At 47.5% G+C, this 26944-nt stretch overlaps 1 protein-coding gene across 4 annotated transcripts in view; it reads left to right on the top strand.

The window, feature by feature from the left end:
• The window catches only part of ABAT (4-aminobutyrate aminotransferase), an 86865-nt gene that overhangs the window by 48248 nt on the left and 11673 nt on the right, over window positions 1–26944 (top strand). For all 4 annotated transcript variants that reach the window (XM_014480994.2, XM_070362951.1, XM_070362949.1 and 1 more), the window contains 9 exons: window positions 6581–6678; window positions 8451–8480; window positions 10735–10852; window positions 13510–13559; window positions 21282–21362; window positions 21974–22066; window positions 22544–22606; window positions 23587–23650; window positions 24672–24820. In XM_014480994.2, coding sequence (XP_014336480.2) covers window positions 6581–6678; window positions 8451–8480; window positions 10735–10852; window positions 13510–13559; window positions 21282–21362; window positions 21974–22066; window positions 22544–22606; window positions 23587–23650; window positions 24672–24820 — 746 coding nt within the window. The remainder of the gene's footprint in view (window positions 1–6580; window positions 6679–8450; window positions 8481–10734; window positions 10853–13509; window positions 13560–21281; window positions 21363–21973; window positions 22067–22543; window positions 22607–23586; window positions 23651–24671; window positions 24821–26944) is intronic.

Here is a 26944-nt window from a genome sequence, read left to right as displayed (position 1 = left end):
AACTACAAAAACCCTTGTAATTCACCTAAAAGCTTCAAGGACACTAGAGAGTGGGCCCTATCCAAGGAACGGCCACCCTGCCCCTCCCTCTCCCTTACCTCCACTCACCCCACACCCAAATGGCCAGCAGCTCATGCTGTCACCACAGCCCCTCTCAGTTCAGTTCAGCCGCTCAGTCGTGTCCAACTCTTTGCAACCCCATGGAGTGCAGCACACCAGGCTTCCCTGTCCATCACCAACTTCCAGAGTTTGCTCAAACTCATGTCCATCAAATCGGTGATGCCATCCAACCATCTCATCCTCTGTCGTCCCCTTCTCCTCCTACCTTCAATCTTCCCCAGCATCAGGGTCTTTTCCAATGAATCAGTTCTTGCATTTGGTGGCCAAAGTACTGGAATTTCAGCATCAGTCCTTCCAATGAGTATTCAGGACTGATTTCCTTTAGGATTGCCTGGTTTGATCTCCTTGTAGTCTAAGGAACTCTCAAGAGTCTTCTCCAAAACCACAGTTCAAAAGCATCAATTCTTCGGTGCTCAACTTTCTTTATGGTCTGACTCTCACATCCATACCTGACTACTGGAAAAACCATAGCCTTGACTAGACAGACCTTTGTCAGTAAAGTAATGTCTCTGCTTTTATATGCAGTCCCTCTCAGAGGCTTCCATTTCTCTCTGCCTCACTGAGTGCAGGCAGCATAGCCCAGTGAGCACCCTGCCTGTATGATCTCAGGAGACCTCCCTCCATAGTTCCCACAAGGAAGGAAAGGGTGAATCCCAGTTTACAGATGAGAAAACTGAGGCTCAGAGAAGCCAAGTCACACAGCCCCTTGAATGCAAGTCAGATGTGGGAAATAGAGCCCACTGACCCAAACCCAAGGAATGGACTTGGAGACACAAGATGCAGCGAGAAGCAAGGCTTTAATGATGATGTTGCCAGATCAGGTGTCTGGTGGGCAAGTTACAGTGGGGTTTTTATCCTCTCGGCAGCCAAGCCCCTCCCCCAGCCCCTCATTGGTTGTGTACTACTGGGTTAACAATCTTCCCGAGAAAGTCACCTGGATTTATTACTCCCCCTTTGTCTGGATTTTCCCATGCAAGGATCCTAACGGCTATTACATCAGCAAGCTGTCCCTCTAGGCTAGTTGTCCTTGAAAATGGACCACTTTTAAGTTTTTCTTACATCAGTCCAGCTCCAAACACTGGATTATTATCCACTCCCTCAATGTGTCTCCTGGGCTTCTCTGGTGGCTCTGTGGTAAAGAACCTGCCTGCCAGTGCAGGAGACGTGGGTTTGATCCCTGGATGGGAAAGATCCCCTGGAGAAGGAAACAGCAACCCACTCCAGTATTATTGCCTGGGAAATCCCACGGAGCCTGACAGGCTGCAGTCCATGGGGTTGCAGAGAGTCGGGCATGACTTAATGACTGAGCATGCATGCAGCTTGCCTCCCAGCAGCTCTGGTAGCCTGCTTCGGATGCCTGCCCCTCCAGGTTGCCCCCAGTTCTCAGAGCTCCATGCTTGTCATCACGATGTCTCCTTATTGTGTGTCCCGTCTGCCTTCTGAAGACAAATTGTCAGTGGAGTCCTTGGTCTCCTTGTTGAATGTTGCAGACGTTTCTGTCTTGAGTGCGATAAAAAGCAGGAGTGTTGTCTCCTCTCCCACAGGCTTTATTTTTAAATAAACATTTATCTTGGAATATTTTAGATGTGCAGAGAAATTGCAAAGACAAAGAGATCCCACATGCTGTTCACCCAGTTTTCCCCAGTCTTATCATCTTACATCACCAGGATGCATTTGTCATTGCTGAGGAACTGACCTTAGTACTTTGATCTGAACCAAACTCTAGACTTGTGTGTGAATTTCAGCAACTTTTTCTCAGGGCCTCCTTCTGCTCCAGGGTCCAATCCAGTTTCATTGTCTCCTCTGGTCTATGAGTTTCTCAGTTTTTCCTCTTTCTTTTTAAACCTTGATAGCCTTGAGAAGTTATTAGTGGGTTTTGAGGATTTGTTTTATTTAATTAGAAGATAAGCATATTAATGCTTACCCCTAATTATGTAACAAATAAACTCCAATGATACAGGTCTGTTGTGTTCCAAGTAGAAGGGAGAGTCATTAGCATGGAAGATTCATCAGGTCTTAGCTGTGGCTCATGACTACCTACCTAGCACAGGCTTAGTTGCTCCGCGGCTTGTGGATCTTAGTACCCCTGACCAGGGATTGAACCTGCATTCCCCACATTGGAAGGCAGATTCTTAACCACCGGACCAGCAGAGGAGTCCCAAGTGTTTTGTTTTAAACAAAAGCAGAGCAAATAACTCCAGTTGAACTTAATCTTGACTTTGGCTAGGCTCACATAGAGAACCCTTGCTGTTTGGGAAAATGGCATTTATTCATTGCTCTCAGAAGAAGATCTAGAGGACATTAAAAACATCAGATGGCAGCTTTTACAGTTTGGAGTTAAAAACTGACTCTGTGGATTGGCACAGTCACAGAGGATAGTAAGCATCATTATCAGACCCAGAGGATTGGGTTGAATTTACCCACCCTGCCTGGTCTTGCCTGTCAGGGCACACCCCTGCCCTCTGGGTGTGCTATTTTATTCATGAATGGAAATGTTGGGTCATTCGGTGTTGATTCAAACTTCTTCCTCCTTTTGGTAGTAATTTGCCTTTAAGAGAAGTGAGTCATTTTGCTGCAAATGTTTTATTTCAAAAACCCACACTAGATGAGATGGACTATACATACATGATGCTCACAGCATCTGGGAAAGGAGAGGTCCAGTGGACAGACTGCCAGCTTCAGCACTTTCCATCTGTGTGACTCTGGGCAAATTAATTGACCTTTCTGAGCGTAGTGTCTCCTTTAACATAAGACTCATAATAACATTTACCTCCGATGGGGTTGTGAGGATTATGCGAGGTAATCCATGGAAATTACTCGGAATAATGTCCAGTATGTTCACCGTGAGTGCTCAATAAACGGACATCTGCTCACACAGCTTGATAGAAAGGATCCTGGAAAAGGCTTTCTTGATCATTCAAATCTTGTTCTTTTTTCTTGTGGTTTATGGCACTACATGTCATCATTAAGTGTTGTATTGGCATTTGGTCATTTTCCTCCACAAAAGTCACAATTAAGATATAGTAGGAAAAGCACAAGTTTTCTGGACTCAAGTTCTGGCCTTGCAAACTCACTAGCTATGTGACCTCAGGAAACTTGCTTAACCTCTCTGACCCTCATCTGTGAAATGGGAACAGTATCTTCTCACAAGAAGGTTGTGGATTAATCAAAACAATAGGTGAGGGGCATTCCAGCAGTTACGAAATCACCTTCCAATGCAAGGGGGTCAGGTTCGATCCTTCGTCAGTGAGCTGAGATCCTACAGGCCTAGCAGCCAGAAACACCAAAACATAAAACAGAAGCAATGTTGTAACAAACTCAATAAAAACTTTAAAAGTGATCCACATCAAAAAAAAAAAAGTCTTTAAAAAAAGAATAAAATAATAGGTGAGCATTTGCCTAAACATATGTGAGCGTCTCCATCTTCCTTTTTCTGATGGCACATTTGCAAAAAAAAAAAAATTCAACAGACTCTGATTTTCAGGATTTCTACCCAGCATTTTTGTCCCTCTCCCATCCACACCCAGAAAGACTTGGAACACGGTAGGAACCAGTGCGGTTCCTGACCCAGATGCATCTGCCTCGCACCTGGCCTTGGCATCCCTGTCTCATGCCCCATCCGTCTCCACTGTGTCTCCCAGGTCCTACCCTGACCCCGCCTCCCAGCCCTGTTTACTCATGGTCCCGGCATCCTGGCAACCACAGCTCCCCGGGACTTCACATGCTCTGCTTTGAGGTCCTTTCAGCTGCAGGTCCCACTGCCAACTGCCTCCACCCCTGGTATTCCTGCAACCCCCAAGAAATCTGATTGCTACAATGCAATGTCAAGACATATTCTGGAGAAAGGAAGAGAGGACTTGTGTGTCCTCATGAGAGGATGACTTACTGCTTATAGATTTTTCACTGTCCCCCCTTTTCTGGAAACAAAGGAAGAATGGCAGGTTAAGAGCCCTGTTTATCCAAATAGACCTGTTGAATGCAGTTCTGGTTGGAATCAGTCTTGACCAGTAACGCTGAGTTCAGGCCAAGGAAACGAGAAACAGTTGAGTGTGTGTGCGTTGTTTTTTTTTTAAGTCATCAGTATGGTCCATGATTTTTAATTCTCTGCTGATGGAATCAGATCTTTAGGAATTCCTTTTTCATTGTAAGATCAAACAAAAGATAATAAAGCTGGTATCTTCATGCCTGAAAATAAGGGTGGTATTGGATTTTAACTGGATTTTATGTTCAAAGGGCTCCACTTTATTGCATAATTAATTCAGAAACCTTTGATATTCCAAGCAATTGTGAAAAATTAAGAATTTATGTTTTCTAATGTCATGGCTTTTTATAGTTTGGCAGGTCGTGTGTGTGCGCGCATCAGCGTGTATGACAGAGAGACACTAGAATGTTTTAGTATTTGTTTCCTCTCCTGTGTAATGCAATAAATAGCAACTACCCCTCAGCATTGTGGAAAGATGAAAAAAGATCACATACATGATCTTTCTTTTTAAAAAAAATTTATTTATTTGTTTTAATTGGAAGCTAACTACAATATTGCGGTGGTTTTGGCCATACATCAACATGAATCAGCCACGGTGTACATGTGTCTGTCCGTCCTGAACCCCCCTCCCGCCTCCCTCCCCACCCCATCCCTCTGGGTTGTCCCAGAGCACCGGCTTTGAGTGCCCTGCTTCATGCATCGAACTTGCACCGCTCATCTGTTTTACATATGGTGATATACACGTTTCAATGCTATTCTCTCAAGTCACCCCACCCTTACCTTCTCCCACGTAGTCCAAAAGTCTATTCTTTACATTTGTGTCTCTTTTGCTGTCTCGCATAGAGGGTCGTAGTTACCATCTTTCTAAATTCCATGTATATGCGTTAATATACTGTATTGGTGTTTTTCTTTCTGACTTATTTCACTTTATATAATAGGCTCCAGTTTCACCCACCTCATTAAAACTGACCCAAATGTGTTCTTTTTTATAGCTCAGTAATATTCCATTGTATATATGTACCACAACTTTCTTATCCATTCATCTGCCGATGGACATCTAGATTGCTTCCATGTCCTGGCTATTATAAACAGTGCTGCGATGAACACTGGAGTACACGTGTCTCTTTCCATTCTGGTTTCCTCGGTGTGTATGCCCAGCAGTGGGATGGCTGGGTCATATGGCAGTTCTATTTCCAGTTTTGTAAGGAATCTCCTCACTGTTCTCCATAGTGGTTGTACTAGGTTGCATTCCCACCAACAGTGTAAAGGGTTCCCTTTACTCTACACCCTCTCCAGCATTTATTGTTTGTAGACTTTTTGATGGCAGCCATTCTGATGGGTGAAGATCACATACATGATTTATATGAAACATCTTATTGTTTAGTCACTAAGTCGTGTCTGACTCTTTCTGACCCTATGGACTGTAGCTCCCTCTGTCCATGGGATTCTCCAGGCAAGAATAATGGAGTGGGTGTGCCACACCACTTTCAGGATCTTAGTTCCCCCAACCAGGGATTGAACCCTGGCCAGGGCAGGGAAAGCATCAAACTCCTAACCACTGGACTGCCAGGGAATTCCCATCTCCTCGATGATTTTTAATTGACACAACTTGGGGCACAACTCGAGGAGATGCCACTGACCTCTAGTGGCCGGAGGCCAGGGATGCAGCTAAACATCCTATACCACCCAGGGCAGCCTCCCACAGCAAAGAACCATCCAGCCCAGTGTCAGCAGTTCCAGGGCTGACAAATTTGAGTCTATATATACATATGGAGGAGACACAGGTTTGATCCCTGGGTTGGGAAGATCCCCTGGAAAAGGAAACGGCAACCCGCTCCAGTATTCTTGCCTGGAAAATTCCGTGGACAGAGGAGCCTGGCAGGCTACAGTCTATGGTGTCGCAAAAGAGTCAGACATGACTGAGCATACACACACAATACATATGGATATAGATAAATTTTTTTTTACAAAATCTGGATAATTTTTATTATGGATACATAATATTCCCAATATCCTGCTGTCCATGAAAACGGTGGGACATGGCACATTCTATTTACCGACCCTCCCTGTTGGACATGTAGGCTGTTTCTTCTCTGTTGTTGTTAGAAACAATGCTATGATGAATATTTTTAATCTACATCTTTTTGCACTGGTCCAATTATTTTCCGGATGAATCCTGAAAACTGAGTTTGCTCAGTCGAAAAGACTAGGAAGTCGGCATCACCTTAGCCTCACGACAGTGGGATGTGAGCATGCCTGCTTGCCTACAGCATCACTGGCACCAGGCTTTCCCACTTCTTGAAATCCTCAGGGTGCTTGTGGTACCCATGTCTGACCACACTCAGAGTTCTGGGATCGTCAGGCTTGCGTGGGTCTCAGGCCCTGGCACTGCCTCTGTTGGGGACTCCCAGTGTTGTAAGCGCAGAATTCTCATATCCTCTGTGCTCAGGGGTTTCTCACCACCTGTGTTTACTGCAGGATCCAGACACATCAGTCAGGCTGCAGCCAAAGTCGATGTTGAATTTGACTATGATGGACCTTTGATGAAGACGGAAGTCCCAGGGCCTAGATCTCGGGTGAGTTGAGCACACTTGAGTGGTGTGTTTCAGAAAAGAGCAAAAAGGGCCCATGGGGCAAGAACACAGCCATGCTGAGGGCCCTGTATCCTTAGCTGCTTTCAGAGAGTTCACTACTAGAGATCCAGAACTTTAAACCAGGCCATCTTTCCATAAGAAGTCAAAGAAGTCTTCTTAGAGGATATGTATCAGTTATCAATTGCTGTAATAGTGCTGCATAACAAACAGTCCCAAAACCTCAACAGCATACAAGTTGCTCATGCATCCATGGTTAACTGGCAGTTGGGTAGGCAGCTGTGTTGGGCTCATCTATGTGCCTGAGGGATGACTGCCCACCAGTTGATCTATGCTAGGCTTGTCTTGGGTCACTGTGGTAATGTGGCTCTGCCTCATGGGTCTCTCATATTCCAGCCAGCCAGCCTGGGCTTGTTCTCATGGTGATGGAAAGGAGTGCTTGCTCTATGTCTCTTGAGCCAGGCTCCCCACTGACCCACCATTACTTCCACCTCGTTCTGTTGGCCAAAGCAAGTTACATGGCTGGTTTCTGAGTCCAGAGTCAGGGGCTGGGGCAGAGCATCCCACCAACAGTGAAGGAACCTGACTGTGTGATGTGGCCCAGGGCGTGCATGGCAGATGCCTCCCTGAGCTTGATCTTGAAGGGCCACAAGGAGGAACTGGCAGGAGTGCATTCTGTTCTAGGTAAGGGGAATGGTGACAAGCCCGCAGGGTGACAGTGCATGGTGTGTGAGAGACTTTGGGCAGCTCAGAATCCATGGAATAGATGTTAGAGACACGGCGAGGGGTGTTGCGGCTTCTCCCCAAAGAAGCTACAAAATCTGCATACACCACGCTTTGCAAGTCTGGTTAGCCTTGATTCTGGGTTGTGAGTCCAATACTGTTTCTAATGTTTGCATCTAAAAAATAACAGTGAAAACCTTTGTAATACAAATTTATTTTTTCTCTGCATATTTTGCAGGTTTTATCCATACACAGTGTCTTTGTTTTTTAAAAGTCAAAACATGTTTCTTTTGACATTGAAACTATTTAATAAACTAGAAGTCTTTGTGCTGATGTAAATGATTGTAGCTAGTTTGCATGGCTCTTTGCTAACAAAAGAAGACTTTTTTCCATGCATATTTCTATTGGTGAGGGGTGAATTTTAATTTAATAATAGTAAAATAGCTGGAATAAATTTCATATTCTTATCATGAATATTATTTTGTATTTTTACATGGAAATATATGATTTTATGACACTAATTGCTAAAGTTTACTTTCTGTGACTTCTTTTCAGAAATGAAGTCCTTGTAATAGTAAAACCCCTAGTTTATAATTCCCAGTTGCTAAGTATAATGGTACAAATGATTTATGGAATGTTCAGATTATAATTATAAATGGTGCAGATTTCTATTTTCCTAATGGTGTGTTAGAGCTTTTTTTTTTTCCCTAAGTAAAAAAAGAACCCATGCTTTTCTGGACATTAGATAAATATCTTCAGCTCAATTTTTTTTGGTTAAATATTTTAGTTTACTTGATTGTTATCTTTGAAGTGTCCGACCCTCCAAGCTGTCTGTTGTACTGGTAATTGAACTGGCAAGAACCATTTCCCACCAACTATTTCTCTTAAGGATTTAAAAAAATATGTATAATATTGTTGACTAACTATTAAGTTATTGACATGAAGGGGGAAAAGCCCCAAGACTTGGGAAAAGATGAAAGATTTTAAGCAAGTATGTGTCTTTGCTATGATGCTTTTTTTCTTCTCTCCTGCAGGAGCTAATGAAACAGTTGAATATAATTCAGGTAAGTGAGGAATCCTATCTTTGCTTCTTGGTTACAACTTAATCTGTGCTTATTCTTTTTATAAAACATGCTTTTGTTCTAAACCTTTTTTTTCCCCTAATTTCATCTGTTATTTCTTCTTTGACTCATTGGGATTTGGTTGTTTTTTTTTTTTTTAATTTTTTGTTTGGCTAAGGTGGGTCTTAGTTTCAGTACGCAGGATCTTAGATCTTTGCAGCATGGGGGATCTTTAGTTGTGGCATGTGGGATCTAGTTCCCTGACCAGGGATTGAATCTGACCCCCTGCATTGAGAACATGGAGTCAGCCCCTGAACCACCAATGAGGGGTGTCCCTCAATGGTTATTTACATAGTGTAATTCCCACATTTTGGTGAACTTCCCAAACTTCTGAGATTTCTAATCTCCTTCAACTGGGGTTGGAAAACTTATTTTGAATGATTTCAATCCTTGGAAATTTATTGACCCTTTTTTATGGCCTAGCATGTGGTCTATTCTAGAAAATGTTCTGTATGCACTTGAGAGGGATGTATACCCTGCTGTTGTTGGGTGGGGTGTTCCACACGTGTTTGTGAGATCTGCTGATTCTGAATGTTGTTCACATCTCTTTCCTCATTAATCCTCTGCCTGGTTGTCCTATCCGTTATTGAAAGCCAGGGACTGAAGTGTCCAACTAGTCTTACAGAATTATCATTTCCCTTCAGTTCTGGCAGGTTTTGCTTCATGTATTTGGGGCTGTATATCAGGTTTCCCAGGTGGCTCAGCGGTAAAGAATCCGCCTGCAATGCCAGAGACCTGGGTTCGATCCCTGGGTCAGGAAGACTCCTGGAGGAGGGCATGGCTACCCACTCCAGTATTCTTGCCTGGAGAATCCCATGGACGGAGGAGCCTGGCAGGCTGCAGTCCATGGGGTCCAAACAGCCAGACATGATGGAGCAACTAAACAACAATATCAGCCGCTTACATGTTTATGGTCTTCTTTGTGGATGGACCCTTCTGTCATCATAAAATGCCTCTCTTTACCTCTAGAAACGTCTTGTTTGTTTACCTGTTTCATCTGATATTAGTATAAAACATCCAGCTTCCTTATGATTACTGTGAGAATTATGTAGCTTTTCCTATCTTTTTACTCTCAACCTAATTTGTATTCTAGAATTTAAAATATATCTCATGTAGATGGCATATCACTGAATCTTTTAATCCAGTCAGATAGTTTCTGATTTTTCTTTTATTGACTTGCTTAATCCATGCACAGTTAATGTTACCATTGATGTAGTTGTATTCACAGGTTCAGTTTTATTTTCTGGTTTCTTTAATTTATAACATTTGTTTATTTGGCTGCACTGGGGCAGTGGCATGTGGGATCTAGTTCCCTGACCAGGGATTGAGCCCAGGCCCCTTGCAGGGGGAGCAAGGAGTCAGCTGCTGAGCCACCAGGGAAGTCCCCAGTTTTATTTTTTGTTCTCTCTCTTTCTCTTGTCTTTTTTCTTCCTCACCTTGGTTTCTACTAATTTTTGGTACATAATGTGAAAATCTTCTAGTGTACCATTTTCATTTCTTTCACTATATACTATATATATATTATATTATCAATATATAATCACTATTGTTTTTTAGTTTTCTTAGGCCCTAAAACTTACCATATACATCTTAACTTTCCAGAATTTTCTTCAGATTTATTTTTCAATCTTTTTTATTGGGATAAATAAAACACATACAGGAAAAAAAATCATCAAATACAAATCCACAGCATCATAAATGATTATAAAGCAAATCACCTAGGTATTTATAATTACCTGCAGGGCAAAAAAATCCTACATTGTCAACAACCACAGACCCCATCCATGTGTCTTTAAATGGTCAGGACATGGTTTGAACCCAGGTCTCCTGCACTGCAGGGCCTTCCCAGGTGGTGCTAGTGGTAAAGAACCCACTTGCCAGTGAGGGAGACATGAGAGACACGGGTTTGATCCCTGGGTCAGGAAGATCTCCTGGAGAAGGGCATGATAACCCACTCCATTATTCCTGTCTGGAAAGTCCCATGGGCAGAGGAGCCTGGTGGGCTACAGTCCATGGGGTCACAAAGAGTCGGACACAACTGAAGCGTCTAAGCATGCATACTCCTGCATTGCAGGCAGATTCTTTACTGTCTGAGCCATCAGGGAGGCGCTTTACTTCAGCAGTTCAAGCTTAGTCCTGAAAGACTGGGGGTCTAGGGAATTTCAGTGAGCCTGATCCAGTCTCTTCTTTCCTCAAGAATGCAGAGGCTGTGCACTTTTTCTGCAATTATGAAGAGAGTCGAGGCAATTACCTGGTGGATGTGGACGGCAACCGGATGTTGGATCTTTATTCCCAGATCTCCTCGGTCCCTATAGGTAAGAGCTGGAAAATAAAGCCTTGGATGGAGCTTCTTTCTGTGTTAGTCATGGTTATCTGGACTTCAGTCCCTCCTTCCAAGAGACACATCCTTGTGTGTGGCCAGACACTTCCCTCAAGGGCAGAGGAAAAGAACAAGTCATTTGCAGAGGGTGTATTAGAAAAGGAACTTTACGTGTCTTTTCTCATTTACTCCTCCCCCAAAACCTGACAAGTGTGGGTCTGGGTGAATATACCCATTTTGTAGGTAGATAAGCAGAGTTTGGAGAGGAAGCACAGGCAGGATGTGAACCCGTGGCCAACATCAGCAGTCTTAGGACTCCTGGAAGAAGGTCGGAGGTGGGGATTCAGTGACAGTGGTTAATTAAGGGAGAGCTGGGGGCGGGGGGGTGGTGGCGCAGAGCTATGGAAAGGAGAGGGAGAGAAACAGCAGAGAGCAAAGGGGAGGTGAAGAAGGATGAGGTCTCAGTCAGAGACCAGCCACAGCCTGATTCCACAGGGCGGTGGGAGTGGGGGCTCTGGAATGTGAATTGCACCCCAAAGTCAATCCCAGACCAATGCGAAGAGGCTGATCTTTTGGCCCCCCTGGGCCAGTCGGGTCATCGCGCATCAGCTGCCAGGGGGAAGGATGCCATCTTTCAGGCAACGCGGCTTCCATTCATCAGGGGCAATTTGCCAGAGGAGGTGGCTGGAGCCACTTTCAGTGTCCCCCTCCCCCCAGGATACATGCACACAAAGCAGCTGGAAGAGGGGTGGCTGGGCCAAGAAAGTATCTCTCTCAGCAGGCTCACCTCCTGGCCATCCAGAGCAAGGCTGTCCTACTGCAGGAGGGAGAGGCAGGGCGGATGGGCACAGGCTGTTTGTAGCTTGGCTGGCCTCTGAAGGTGACTTGGAGTCTGAGATTTACGAATCTGTCTCTCCATGTCCTACCAGAGTGAAAGGGGTAAAATCTCGCATTATCCCGAAACCGTGGGCCCGTCTCTTCCTGGCTAACCCCTACATCCTCTCCACCACCACCCAGGGCTCCTTCAGCTCAAATCCCCAGCCAGCCGGCATCTCTATGAGGCTAGGGGAATCGGGCTGATCAGACTGGCAGCAGTTGTTAAAAGACCAGAAGTTCAGGGCTTCCCTGGGGCTCAGTGGTAAAGAATCCACCTGCCAATACAGGAGACACAGGTTCGATCCCTGATCCAGGAAGATCCCACACGCCCTGGAGCAACTAAGCCCGTGTGCCCCAGCTTGTGAACCCGAGCTCTGGAGCCTGTGCCCCGCATCAAGGGAAGCCACCGCAATGAGAAGCCCGCGCATTACAACTGGAGAGTAGCCCCAGCTCTCCAAAACTAGAGAAAAGCCCACACAGCCACGAAAACCCAGAGCAACTCAAAATAAATACATAAATAAAATTATTCTTTTAAAAGGCCAGAAGTTCTAAAAGTTTTGTCTCTGGCCACCTTTATTTTACATCTGTAGTCATTGAAATAATTTTTTTTAACTAATAATTATTGAAAATTTGCTGTCTGGCATAGTGTCTTCCAAGGGCTTCCCAAGTGGCCCTAGTGGCAAAGAACCTGCCTGCCTGTGCAGGAGATGTAAGAGACTCAGGTTGGATCCCTGGGTCAAGAATATCCCCTGGAGAGGGGAATGGCAACCCACTCCAGTATTCATGCCTGGAGAATCCCATGGACAGAGGAGCCTGGCAGGCTACAGTCTATGGTGTTGCAAAGAGTCTGCTGAAGCAACCTAGCCTGCATGCATAATGTCTTCCGTGTTCTCTCACTTAATCCCTACAACCATCCTATAACGTCGGATCTTTTAATATCACCTCAGGCCCATCAATAGGGAGTCAGTTTCAAGGGGTTTCAGGGTTCCCCACGGCCATCCAAGGAGCCTGAAGGTTTGCACCAATGATTCTGCCTCCTAAGCTTACTTCTATAATAGCAGCCTCCAGACAGCTACCCCTGCCCTGCGGTGTGGGCAGGGGGCGCCCCATGACATCAAAGACTCGGGTGTGCAGGGACTTCCCTGAGGGTCCAGTGGCTAAGACTCTGCGCTTCCACCGCAGGGGGCACAGGTTCAGTATCTGGTCTGGAACTAAGATTCCACCTGCTGCTCGGTGTGGTAAAAAAAAAATCCAGCAATAGGATTTCCTGATCAGAGGGGCTAGCTCTGCTTTCATCTTTCTTTCTGAAGCCAATAAGAAAAGTTGCATCTGTGGCTTAATGTGATTCCCTGACACTGCCTTTATCTACTGAGGCAGAAAAGTTATCAACATCCAGGTAGCGTGCTAAGAGTCAGAGCCCAAAGACCTCTGGCCACAGGTCAGTTGGGAAAACCCCCAGAGTGTTCCTTACTTGAGGAACAAGCAATTCCCAACCTTGGTCCCGGCACCCCTGGGGGTGGGGTGAGTGGTGGAGAGACGGAGGAAGAGTGTTAATCACTCTCTCCCCGGGTCCTCACACCACTGCCCCAGTCCACAGCCCCTGCATCCGACAGAGTGAAGTTACAGGGCGTTTCCCAGGCAGGGCCCCAGGAATGGGCCTTTGTGTGTGAAAAGGGTTGCAGGGTTGGAAGGGAAGGGAGGAGGCAGGCGATGGGGTGAAGGGCAGGGGACCCCCAGATACGATGCTGGTCTCTAACTGTATCTTCCTCTCCCCAGGTTACAACCATCCTGCTCTCATGAAACTCGTTCAACAGCCTCAAAATATGGTGAGTGCCCCGGGTTGTGTTCATGGAGATTCAGAGGCTGACTGGGGCAGCCTTTGGAAATGGTCCATCCATTCAGTCCTCCCTGAAATATTTGTTGAGTCCATACTGTGTGGTAAGCCCTTGGAATGCCTTGCCAACACTGCGCCCTGCTCCCACAGAGGCAGCCAGTTAACCACACACATAAGCAGAGAATCGCAGCCATAGGAAACGCCACCGAGCGAGACAATCAGTGCTGTGTGGGCACAAGACAATGATCATGATAATAATGAGCAATAATTAAGAGCATAATACGTATAAAGACTGTGGCCGGCACAGATCGAATATTGCCAAGTCTCTGAGGCGGCTACTGTTGTTATCCCTGTTTTACAGATGAGGGAGCTGAGCCCAGAGAGGTTAAGTATTTGTCCAGAGTCACACAGCCAGAAGAGGTGCTGGAGATAAAAAACCCAAGGGAGCTGGGCTTTTTTAAGGATGGACGGGCTGAGGGTTGGGGGAGAGTGGTCCCTGTAGGGAGTGGAGGGTGGGAGGGAGAGGTGCAAGGAGCTTCAGGAGCGAAAGAGGGCATGGCAGCCGGATCGGAAGAGGCAGGAAAGGTCCAAGAGTGGTGGGGTGGCAGGCAGGGGCTGGGGCAATTTCCCATCCTTGGCATCGCTACCATTTGGAGCCAGATTCTTCTCGGTGGCGGGGCTGTTGACTGATGACGCTGGCTGTAACACACATGGAGATGTGCGTGCACACTCAGCGTGCTGTGTGCGTGCGTTTAGTCGCTTCAGTCGTGCCTGACTCTACGACCCATGGACTGTAGCCCGCCAGGCTCCTCTGTCCACGGGATTCTCCAGGCAAGAATACTGGAGTGGGTTGCATGCCCTCCTCCAGGGGATCTTCCCGACCCAAGGATAGAACTCAAGTCTCCTGCATAGCGGGCAGATTCTTTACCATCTGAACCATCAGGGAAGCGTACTACTGAATGAATTGTCCCCTGTTACCCAGTGTTTCTCAACTTTTTCTTCCCATTATCACTCGCTTAAGGAGTCTTTTTTTGGCCGCACCATTCTGCATGTGGGATCTTAGTTCCCCAACCAGGAATTGAACCCACAACCCCTGTAGTAGAAGCACAGAGTCTTAATCACGGGACCACCAGGGAAGTCTCTCCAGAGGCTTTTTAGACATTATTTCCCCAATTATCCTCCCCAACCATGAAACTTTAAAACCACCCTGTTTTAGTTTCCTGTTGCTGGCATCACAAACTACCACCAGCCTAGGGATTTAAGACAACAGCCGTTTGGGGTCTCACAGATCTTATGGGTCTAGAATCCGGTGAGCAAAGCTGAATGCTCTGCCTCGCAGCTCACAAAGCTGAGGTCAGCTCTTAGCTGGAGGCTCCGGGGGAGGATCTGCTTTGGGGCTCATTCAGGTCGTTGGCAGAGTTCGTTTCACGTGATCCTTCCACCGTCAAGCCAGCAGTGTATGATCCTGCTCTCTTTGTATCCCTTCTCCGCCTCTGCCCTGAGCCAAGGGCTCGTGTGGTTGCAGTTAGCCCACCCAGAAGATCTAGGACTGTCTCCTTTCTGAGCTGAATAGGAAGCTTAATAAGACCTGCAAAGCCCCCTCTGCTGTGTAACAGTCACAGTTGTGGGGAGGGGATAAGAGTAAGGTATCTTCTTGGAAGCCATAATGGTGCCCACAACACACCTATGATGCATGGTGTGTCTGTACGTATGAAGAAGTGTGAAGCGTTAGTCACTCAGTCATGTCCGACTCTTTGTGACCCCAAGGACTGTAGCCCACCAGGCTCCTCTACCATGGAATTCTCCAGGCAAGAATACTGGAGTGGGTTGCCATTTCCCTCTCCAGGGGATCTTCCTGACCCCAGGATCGCGCCTGCATCTCTTGCATTGCAGGCAGATTCTTTACCACTGAGCCACCATGGAAGCCTCCCCTTACTTCTAACAGCACATGGACAGAATCGTACTGTGTGTGCTCTTTATCACATCTGGCTTATCTCACTCAAAATCCATCTGGAGATGTGTCCTTGGTAGCCACAGGGCATCCATCCTCCCGGCTTTAATCGTTCCATTGTGTGAACGCACTGTAATTAGCATCCTACCTACCTCGGATGAGCATCTGAGTCACTTCTCACAAAGGCCACTGCTGTGGACCTTCCAGTGTGTCTGTTGGTGACACAGTCATGCGTCCCACGATACAAGACGTAGACAAAGCCAGTCCATCTCTACAGCAGTGTGCACACACGGTCAGCCTCAGCAGATCCCCAGATCCCCGGACAGTTTTCCCTCTGGCCACTCCCCAGCCCACCCCCTACCCCGTGCGCCACGCATCATTAGGGTTTCCATTTTTCTCAGAGTGTGACATCATGTCCACACATAAGGGGTGTGATTCCCAAAAAGAAATCAACGAAAGACAGGAGGACTGAAAGCCTGACCCCGGCAGGAACCAACTCTTATTTTTTATAATATTTGTATATTTGACTGTCTTGGGTCTCAGTTGCAGCACGTGGATCTTTGTGTGTGTCATTCAGGATCTTTGGTTGCAGTGCAAGGACTCCCTGGGCTTCCCCCCATCATGGTTCAATGGGTAAAGAATCTGCCTGCCAATGCAGGAGTCGCAGGAGCTGCAGGTTTGATCCCTGGGATGGGAAGATCCCCTGGAGGAGGGCATGGCAACCCACTCCAGCATTCTTGCCTGGAGAATCCCACGGACAGAGGAGCCTAGCGGACTACAGTCCATGGGGTCTCGAAGAGTTGGACACGACTGAAGCGACTGAGCACGCACACGCTCTCTAGTTCAGTGTGCGGGCTCTACAGCACAGGCTCAGTAGTTGGGGCAAAGCTCCACGTCATGTGGGGTCTTAGTTATCCAGCGAGGAATCGAACCCATGTCCCTGCACTGCAAGGAGGATTCTTAACCACTGGAGCAGCAGGGAAGTCCCCTCTCCAGCCATAAAGAAGCAGCAGAAGATAACAGGAAAGAACTCAGCTCCTCTTTACCTGTGGGCCGGTGTACCTGCCTGGGAGGGACCTGGGGATGGCTCTCACCTCTGATGGGTTGACAAGTTCAGGAGCTGCTCTGGCAGAAGCCTCGTCCCCCCACCCCCCAAACCCAGGGTGTCTGGCGAGGCCTGTTGGTGTCTCCGAGCGTGTGTTTACATTCAGAGCCCGGCTTTGTTTCGAAACGTTCTGCGGATCCCAGATGCCTCAGCAGTTGGTGCTAAAAAACTGTGTCAACAAACACGCCAGACACATTTGCCGTGTCAGCTGCCTCCGGAGGCAGAGTGGCCCCAACAGCACGTGATTTCCAGGCCCAGGGATTCTGATTTGCCGGGGCAGGGGCGTGGGGAATGCCCTGCGTCCACCTATCCCTGCCAAGAACCTGGACACCACCCCTCATCCTCCCTTCCCCCAGCCAGGCGGGGACCAGTCCTAGCTCCCCCTCTTCCAGTTGGAGTTTCCCATCAGCCCCTCTCCATCCCTTCCTCCCACCTCCATGTCCATTCTCACCTCCTCCAAACCATCCTCCAAACTGCTCTGTGCCTGGAACCCGATCCTGGTACCCACTGCCTTCAGGATGCCTCCCAGCTCCTCCTCTTCACATGCAAAGCCCTTTGTGATCTGGCTCCTGCTTCTTCAGCCTCATTTCTTTCTTTTTTTAAAAATTAATTAATTTATTTTTATTTTTTTGATTGCACTGGGTCTTCATTGCCGCAAAGCAGACTTTCTCTAGTTGCAGTGATCGGGGGCCACTCTTCCTTGTGACACACAGGCTTCTCAATGCAGTGGCTTCTCTTGTTGCAGAGCACAGGCTGTAGGCACACAGGCTTACATAGCTGTGGCGTGTGGACTTAGTTGGTCCTGTCGTGTGGAATCTTCCCGGAACAGCAATTGAATCTGTGTCCCCTGCATTGGCAGGCGAATTCCCATCCATTGTACCACCAGGGAAGTCCCAGCCTCATTCCTTAACATCTGTTCACTTAATGATGGATGGAATACCTACTGTGTGCCGGGCACTGTCCTTGGTGCTGACCTCGATAACACGATCACAGTCTAGGCTACAGTCCAGAATAGTCTGGACCAGTGTCTGGATCACAAATCAGATCTGCCTAGATTGCCACCTAGACCGTAGTCTGGATCAAGGTCTAGATCACAGTCTGAGCTGATGTCGTTCTTGCAGAGGGCTGGGTATGGGGCAGGGAGACTGGCAGAGCCTCAGAGAAGTGACCGATGACCGCCACAAGCTCAGCAGAGTACATCTGAGGCGTCAGACAAGACGACCTTGATTGATGTCTTCCAAACTCTTAGCCCAAGATGCGCTCAGGTGGTGGTCGTGGTGTTTTTTACCTGTCCTGGGCAGGCTGTTGCCAAGTCATTGAAGTCTTGAGATGGTGCTTATCAACCCTTTCATACCCCAACCACATCATCTATAATTCATGTCCTGGGTCACCTGGATCTAACCGGTTGCAGTTAAAACTTCTTATGTCCCCGGGGCGGCCTCATCACACTGCTCACAGGCTATACAATATCACTGGTCATTGCATGTACCTGGTCACTGCAATGAACGATGAGTGCCGACTGACATCCGTGGTCTTTGGCTGGGCTGGTCATAGGGCAGCTGACCTTGTCAGCTAAGACATCAATGTGACCTCCAGGCCTTTCCACCTGCGTGATTCTGTCCTTCAGGACTAGCTCCTGCCTCATCTGTAGGCTATGTCCTCTCACTGGCTCCTGACGAGCACCCAGGAAGGCATCCTCATTTTCTCAAATAAGGACCAGAGAGGTTAAGTGACTTGCCCCAGGTTGCACAGCCACTTAAACCAAAGCCCATTCTCCTCCTTCTGCACTTTACAGCTGCTGAGTCTGATGGCGAGGATTCTAGAAACCTGTCCTCAATTGATTCTGCTACCCAGAGTCCCAGATACCTTCTGTTCCTAATGAATGCCACGCTTTGCCGAACAAGAACACCACCCCCACATCTTGCCTGGGCCCAGAGCGGCAGTCGGCCCAGCCATCTACCTGTGCTGGCAATTCCCCTCCACCCTGAACTCATGATGTGTTTGGTTTCCTCAGAGGCACATTGACTGTGTGTGTGTGTGCTTAGTTGCTCAACCGTGTCTGACTCTTTGTGACCCTATGGACTGTAGCCCGCCAGGCTCCTCTGTCCATGCGATCCTCCAGGCAAGAATACTGGAGTGGGTTGCCATTTCCTTCTCCAGGGAACATAATGAATGTCTTGAAGCCAAAACAAAAGACCGCTCAGCACCTCCCACAGGCCACCCAAGGTCTCCGGTCTCTGCCAAGCCTACTTACCAACAGCATCTATAGTTTCAGGTGGAGGCTGCCTGCAGTGCCGGCAGAGGATGGGATCGGAAGTCAGCCAACCTGGGTTTGACTCATGGTTCTGCCTCTTTCTATCTGTGTGACTTGAGGCAGGTTGCTTGACCTCTCTGGTCCTCCATTTCCCCGGCTCTACAGTGAAAAGGGTTAACTCCCCCCCATTGTTATTAGACCTATGCAGCTAGTCACAAAGAAGAAAAACCAACCGAGACACGAGGCTACCACGAAGTCTAGCCAGCCACGCCGAATCACAGTGCCACGGGAGGATGGGTGCTGGGGCCCGCCTGTCCTTGAGTTTCCTCCTGTTTGGATTTGCGCTGAGTTTATTTACATAGCTGAGTCTGAGAGAGAAGGGTGCCTGAGAATTTCCAGGCTCAGTCAATCCTTCCTTACTTTTTAACTTGACTCACAGGATCTTAGTTCCTGGACCAGGCATTGAACCTGGGCCCCTTGCATTGAAGGGCTTCCCTGGTGGCTCAGATGGCAGAAAATCTGCTTGCAATGCAGGAGATGTGGGTTTGATCCTTGGGTCAGGAAGATCCCCTGGAGGAGGGAATGGCAACCCTCTTCAGTATTCTTGCCTGCAGAATTCCATGGACAGAGGAGCCTAGTGGACTATAGCCCCATGGGGTTGCAAACAGTCAGACATGACTGAGCAATTAACACTTTCACTTGCTTTGAAACCATGGAGTCTTAACCACTGGACTATCAGGGAAAATCCCCCAATCCTCTTCTTGATGACCTCATTGCTTATCCGCTGTGCAGACCCCACTCAGACTCTTGCTGATCCTTCAGGGGGCACTGGCTGCACCTGGAGAGACAGATCAGCTCTGTTCTTATCCCCATTTGCATTTCCATTTGCATCTTTTCCATAAGGGTGGACACATGCTGATACATTTATCAACAGCCACAGAAGGTACACCACTCAGTGAACCCTAACATACAACTGTGACTTTGGACATGCCATTTTACCAGCAACACAACATTATCATCAGTGAATGTGCCTTTGTTTGCTTAACCTAATTTTGGCATTTAGAGTGGTTCTCCTTTTGGTTGAGTGACGCTCCCTCGTTTCCTGGGTTTCAGAAGCGAGTGTCTGTGTAGTGTCAGGTATGCACTGTAGATTTCCTTACAGAGGGAATCCTTCTCTAGACCTGCCTCTATCAAAAAAAGGGAGTTTTCTAATGCTACTTCTCTTCATCGGCAGCTCTTTCATTAGCCAGCTTCTTCATCCGATTGCTCTCCTACACCTCACTCTTTAAAACTTACAGTTACTGAGACCTCTTTCTCGTTTTTGTTTTTTTTTTTTAATTAAAATATAATTCACATGAGGTCAGATCCATCCTTTGCCATGTACAATTCTATGGATTTCAACAAACCCATAAACTGGGAATTCCCTGATAGTCCAGCATGGTTCCACAGCAGGGGGCATGGGTTTGATCCCTGGTCAAGGAGCTAAGATCCTACAAGCCACTTAGTGGGGCCAAAAAATAAATAAAACTTAAATTTTTTTTTCAAATTTGTTTGATAATTTTTAAAATAATTTTATTTATTTATCTATTTATTTTTTGGCTGTGCTGGGTCTTCATTGCTTCACAGGCTTTTCTCTAGTTGCAGGGAGCAGGGGCGACTCTGTAGCTGCAGTGGACAGGCTTCTCTTTGGGGTGGCTTCTTCTGTTGCAGAGCACAGGCTGCAAGGTGTGCTGGGAATCTTTGGAAAAGCAGTCGGGCAGTTTGTCAACGTGAGGCTGCCATCAAGGCATCCTTCTTAAATAAAACTTTTTGGTGTTGTTCAGTCGCCAAGTCGTGTCCTACTCTTAGCGACCCCATGGACTAGTATGCCAGGCTTCCCTGTCCTTCACTATCTCCCAGAGTTTGCTCAAATTCATGCCCATTGAGTCAGTGATGCTATCTAACCATCTCATCCTCTGCTGCCCCCTTCTTCTCCCGTCTTCAATCTTTCCCAGCATCAGGGTCTTTTCCAGTGACTCGGCTCTTCGCATCAGGTGGCCAAAGTATTGAAGCTTCGGCTTCAGCATCAGTCCTTCCAGTTTATACTCAGGGTTGATTTTGTTTAGGATTGACTGGTTTGATTTCTTTGCTGTCCATGGGACTCTTAAGAGTCTTCTCCAGCACCACAGTTCAAAAGTGTCAATCCTTCAGCACCAATTCTTTCTTTAAAGTGATAGCGCCATACCCCAGTCAAGAAACTGACACTTTGTTTTCAACCCAGAGCCATCCTAGTGGATTTCTCTAAAAGTGCAGGAAAATCTGTCATTCCTGGAAGTGTGAAACACATCCACTCTGAAAAGCATCGCCGGTGGGCGGGACCTGGGTCAGGCAAGAAATCACTGCTGGCATCCTGGCTTTTTTGCAGAGCACATTCATCAACAGACCTGCCCTCGGAATCCTTCCTCCGGAGAACTTTGTGGAGAAGCTCCGGGAGTCCCTGCTCTCGGTGAGTGACTCCATGGGGACAGACTGCAACATGAGGACCCACCTCCGCCCTCCCCACTGCTGGCCCTTGGCTCTGATCTTCAGGAAGCCAGAGTAGCTGAGAAGGAAAGGGTTGGCATCCGTAGCAGTTAAGGATGGGGTGTTTCTGCATTAGTCTCACTCTTCCTGCTGTTTCTTTCAGGATGAGTCTTTTTAAATTTTTCCTTGCAAGAAAAGCTGGGATCCCTCTCGTGCTAGGGGGTGGGGTAGGGGGAAAGGGAACCCAGGGGAACTTAAATTAGCATGGATCCCACAACTGGAGCTTTGCCTGTGTCCTTCAGTCCTCCCTGACTTTGGGTTTCAGTGGCCACAACGATCAGTGTCCTTCGGAATCCTGACTTCCCACCTGTAAAATGTACAGGCAGTGGTGGGGAGGGCCATCAGGAGGGACCTATGGGCTTCATTCACCTTTTTCCCTCTCTGGCCTCCAGTCCCCAGGCCTTTCTTGGCTTCTCGCTCACCCTCCCAGTCTGGCTGCGTCCAGGACTCCATACCTGGTTCCCTGCCCGCACGTAGCGGTCAGCTGGAGGGAGGTGGGGAGTGGGGAGCCCACAACTGTTTCCCTCTCCACAGGTGGCTCCCAAAGGGATGTCCCAGCTCATCACGATGGCCTGTGGCTCCTGCTCCAACGAGAACGCCTTCAAGACCATCTTCATGTGGTACCGGGTGAGGTTTGGGGCATGCATGCGTGTGCACGTATGCACACACACACACACACAGACTCCTCAGCCCCCAGCTGCACAGTCAGCCCTTGTCCAATTATTCACCCAAGTTGGGCAGAATATTGGACATCAGTGACCATGTCCAAAATCCAGGGAAGGCCACTGGCTAGTCAAGGCTTTCTAAACATCCCAGCAGAGAATGGTACAAAACCTCCCCAGTGTGCTACGCTAGTTTACCTGGAATAACGTACCATCTCACAGATCTTCACTGTTGCCAACAGAAGAAGGATGAGCCTTATCCGTCCATCTGTTTCATCGCAAGCACTATGAACAGTCTCGGGCCTCCATCCATACATGTAACATTGACATGTGTGAGCAGCTCTTCAGAAAGCACCCCCTCGTGGCTTAGATGTGGGTGCAAAGCAGCAGCTCTCCCTGTCCCAGAGCATCTCTGAGAATCTTTTCTGTTCCATCTTGTCAGAGCAAGGAAAGGGGCCAGTCGAGTTTCTCCAAAGAGGAGCTGGAGACGTGCATGGTCAACCAGGTGAGCCCAGCACCCCCTGCTGTCCTCCTCAAGTCGGAGGGTGTCCCGGTTTGTAAAAAAAAAAAAAAAAAAAACAAAAACATCTGTGAAGTGTAATAAAACAAGCTGCATCTCATATCACATTTGGAGATGAATAAAGGAAAACGACCTGAGGGTATTCTGGAGTTTGTGGGAGAAGGTGCTAGAGTTTTTCCTGGGAGTCTCGGGGACCCAGTGGAGTTGAGCCAGGTCAACCTCCCAGAGACTCAGGGGCCCCCAGGGTGGCCTCTGCAATGTCCCCAGCAGCTCTTCCTGAGTCGCCTGGAGGCAGGTCTGATTTCCTTGCTGAGTGGAGAGTCAGAAGGCAGTGCAGCTGTGCCGTTCACTTAGGGCCAGGAGAGGCCTGGGTGTTCGTGAATTCCTCATGCTCCCAGGGGCAGCCCTGGAGGGCCAGGGAAAGCTGGTGTTCCTCCCCTCCTGCTGATCCAAAGCCTGGGCATGTCCTGTGAGGGGCCCAGCTCAGCATCAGGTCATGGGTGGCAGGTACCACCCCCACACCTGGCCCACCTGTGGGCTGTGGGAGCCAGAGCCACCAAAGCAGGGAAAGGAGAGGGGCTGGGAGGAACTTGAAGAGCCCGTCGACAGCTGGGGTGGTGATGGAAAGGAGACTGGGGGGTGGTGATGGAAAGGAGACTGGGGGGTGGTGGGGGCCCTGGGGCAGCACGCCCACCCACCTTCGGGCTTGGCCGGGAAAGATGGGCGCCCGTGATGCAGAACTTGTGAGAAGACAGAGGTTCAGAAATGTATCTCATGAAACCTCTTGATTTACAAAAAAGAAAAAAATCCACGGGCTGGATTTTGACCTCTGGTGTCCAGTTTGTAACTTCCCCCTGCGAAGGACCCTTGGTTCCTCTGAGATTTCATGCTCCTCGAGGTTCATGGGAGCAGCCACCTAGGTTCCTAGTTCACAATCCTGACCGATGGTTGTTTCCTGGTTCCAGGCCCCTGGGTGCCCTGACTACAGCATCCTGTCCTTCATGGGTGCTTTCCACGGGAGGACCATGGGTAAGGAGGGCTGTGGGATCCGGAGGTAGCAGGTAGAGTAACAATAACAACAACAGCAATAGCTGCCTCTGATCGGGCGTGGCGGCTTCTACTTATGGTCTCCTTGATTGCACACCATTCTCTGCAGACTAGGGGTGGCTGTTCCCACTTTGCAGATGTGGAAACTGAGGCTCAGCAAGGGAAGGAACATTCACGGCCATTCAGTGGCAGAGCTAGGATTTAAACCCTTGCCTCTCTGCCTTCAAAGAGTTAGTCTGTGATAAATCAGAAAGCAATGACACACACACACACACACACACACACACAGAGGGACACAACTGTGCCCCTTCAGCTTCAGGATGTTCCCAGAACTGGGGTTCTGCGGGCACCGGGTCTCCCCAGGCTGCCCCATATCATTCTCAAAAACAATCTGGCAGAAACCAACACAATATTGTAAAGCAATTTTACTCCACCTAAAAAGTAAATTTAAAAATAATTAAAAAGCATTTGCTGTGGTCCTGCTTTATTGAAGGTACCATTCACTGAAGGCACAGTAGTTCTGAAATGAAAAAAGTACAATCTTTGCCTTAAAAAAATCTAATAGATAAAGACTTTGGGAATTAAGAGTGTATCTTGACCTGCCCTAAAGTTTTTATAACTACTGTGATTAAAACCAGGCATACATGAAGCTTTAGAGAGACCATGTAATGGATTTGTTGTTGTTGTTCAGTCGCTAAGTAGTATCTGACTCTTTGCAACCCCATGGACTTCAGCACACCAGGCTTCACTACCTCCCAGAGTTTGCTCAAATTCATGTCCATTGAGTCGGTCCTATAGTGATGTAATGAGTCAGTGATGTAATGATGTAATGGATAGAGGAGTTAATTCTGTTTATGAGAAATCCAATCTTCATTTTCTGTGATCCAAAACATAAAATTTAATAAATTCACAAACTTTGAAATTCTTTAAAAAAAAAAAAAAAAAGAATGGTCCACCTTCCTTCCCCAAGCCAACCTCTGCTCTTCTGTTCTGCTGGGCTTAGGTTGCTTAGCAACCACGCACTCCAAAGCCATTCACAAGATCGACATCCCCTCCTTCGACTGGCCCATCGCACCGTTCCCACGGCTGAAATATCCTCTGGAAGAGTTTGTGAAAGAGAACCAACAAGAAGAGGCCCGCTGTCTAGAAGAGGTAACACCCGGACCCTCCCGGTCCTCTCCTCAACACCCCTTCCTGACCCTCAGCACACCGAGAATTAGCCCAGATAAGAGGAATACACACAGAGTGTCTGGGGATCCATGTGGCACTCCCTGGGTGGGTCAGAGGGACAGGGAGCCACGTGTCCCGATGTTCCATGTTAGGAAAAGCAATGAGACACTGATTTTGCCACCCAGCCTCCATCACCCGGCTTCTGGTACCAACTTCTGTATCATTTAAGTTTCTTTGGGGACAAGCTTCACTGAGTCCAGAATAAGAGAAAACGAACTGATGGAAAGAATATGGGACAGCTCATAGGGAAACTGATTCCAGGGGATCCTCTAATCCCCTGTGTCTCAGTCTTCGCCAGAATCCTGGGGCTTTTGGGAGAGCCCTGGAGGTTGCAGGGTCGGGGGCTAAGGATGGGCGACCCTGGTCACCACGCCTTCACTTCAACCAACAGCCCCACCTTGATCTGTCCCAGATATTAGGGTTCCATGTAAGATGTTGAAAGGATTGTGTTGTTTGAGGGGGCAGGTGGGGAGTGGCTATCACTGTTCATCCCTGTTCAGATTTGGATTTGAGCTCAGATCAGGCTGGTTTCCCTCTTACCCACATCTTTCTTTTGAATTAATAGGTTTCGTGTACTAGGTGTGAACTAGGTGCTAGGTATTTCGTTGTTGTCGTGGTCTAGTCACTAAGTTGTATCCGACTCTTTTTCGACCCTATGGACTGTAGCCTCCTGGCTCCTCTGTCCATGAGATCTCCCAGACAAAAATATTGGGGTGTGTTGTCATTTCCTGCTTCAGGGGATCTTCCCAATCCAGGGATCGAACCCACATCCCCTGCATTGCAGGCAAATTCTTTACCGCTGACCCACCTGGCTATTTAGTGGTAAATAAAAGAAGCAAGATGATGGAGTCCAAGCAAAATAAGGCCAGCCACAAGTCCTCACAGCCTTCCTAGTCATATTTTTAAAAGGTAAAAAGACCTGGGAGAATAATTTTAATAACATTTTATTGAACCCAGTGTATCCCAAAATATTACTGTGTCAACACGTCATTAATATTTTTAAATTATTGATGAGATATTTTTATATGCTTTTTTTGTGTTGAACCTTCAAACTGCTGGGTGTGTTTTAGACGTAAAGTACATCTCAGTTTGGACCAGCTGCATTCCAAGTGCTGGATAGACATGTGTCTCTTCTGCATCCTATCAGAAAGTGCAGACTAGTCAGAAACACAGCACTGGACAAATAAATGGAAAAATAGCCATGCAATGACAAATTGCAAATGACACTCAAAGCAAAAAAAGCATCTGACCACTTCCATGGGGCCATTGGTGAGGCAGAGACCAAAATTACATCATTCACATAGATGATTTTCCTTTAATTCTGCATAACAGAGAAAGATTGCACTTGTTACTCTATCTGGGTATGTGGTTTGGGTTTTTTAGATTAAGTATAATTATTAAATTATTAATGAAGTATCACAATTACTATTCCTTAATTATTTATAAGATGATGCCTGTTTTAGAACAAGACTCCAAGAAATATAACCACTTGGGGAAAATCAGATGCTTTTCTTACTACTCCATCACTGTTAACAGTTAAAAACTTTTTTTTCTTGTAATGAGCTATCAGAGATCAGATCAGTCGCTCAGTCATGTCCGACTCTTTGCGACCCCATGAATCACAGCACGCCAGGCCTCCCTGTCCGTCACAAACTCCCGGAGTTCACTCAGACTCACGTCCATCGAGTCAGTGATGCCATCCAGCCATCTCATCCTCTGTCGTCCCCTTCTCCTCTTGCCCCCAATCCCTCCCAGCATCAGAGTCTTTTCCAGTGAGTCAACTCTTCGCCTGAGGTGGCCAAAGTACTGGAGTTTCAGCTTTAGCATCATTCCTTCCAAAGAAATCCCAGGGCTGATCTCCTTCAGAATGGACTGGGTGGATCTCCTTGCAGTCCAAGGGACTCTCAAGAGTCTTCTCCAACACCACAGTTCAAAAGCATCAATTCTTCGGTGCTCAGCCTTCTTCACAGTCCAACTCACATCCATACATGACCACTGGAAAAACCATAGCCTTGACTAGACGAACCTTTGTTGGCAAAGTAATGT

Source organism: Bos mutus, chromosome 25 (assembly GCF_027580195.1).
Source record: "Bos mutus isolate GX-2022 chromosome 25, NWIPB_WYAK_1.1, whole genome shotgun sequence".
Classification (NCBI taxonomy): Eukaryota; Metazoa; Chordata; class Mammalia; order Artiodactyla; family Bovidae; genus Bos; species Bos mutus.
This window is presented reverse-complemented; position numbering and strand designations above follow the sequence as displayed.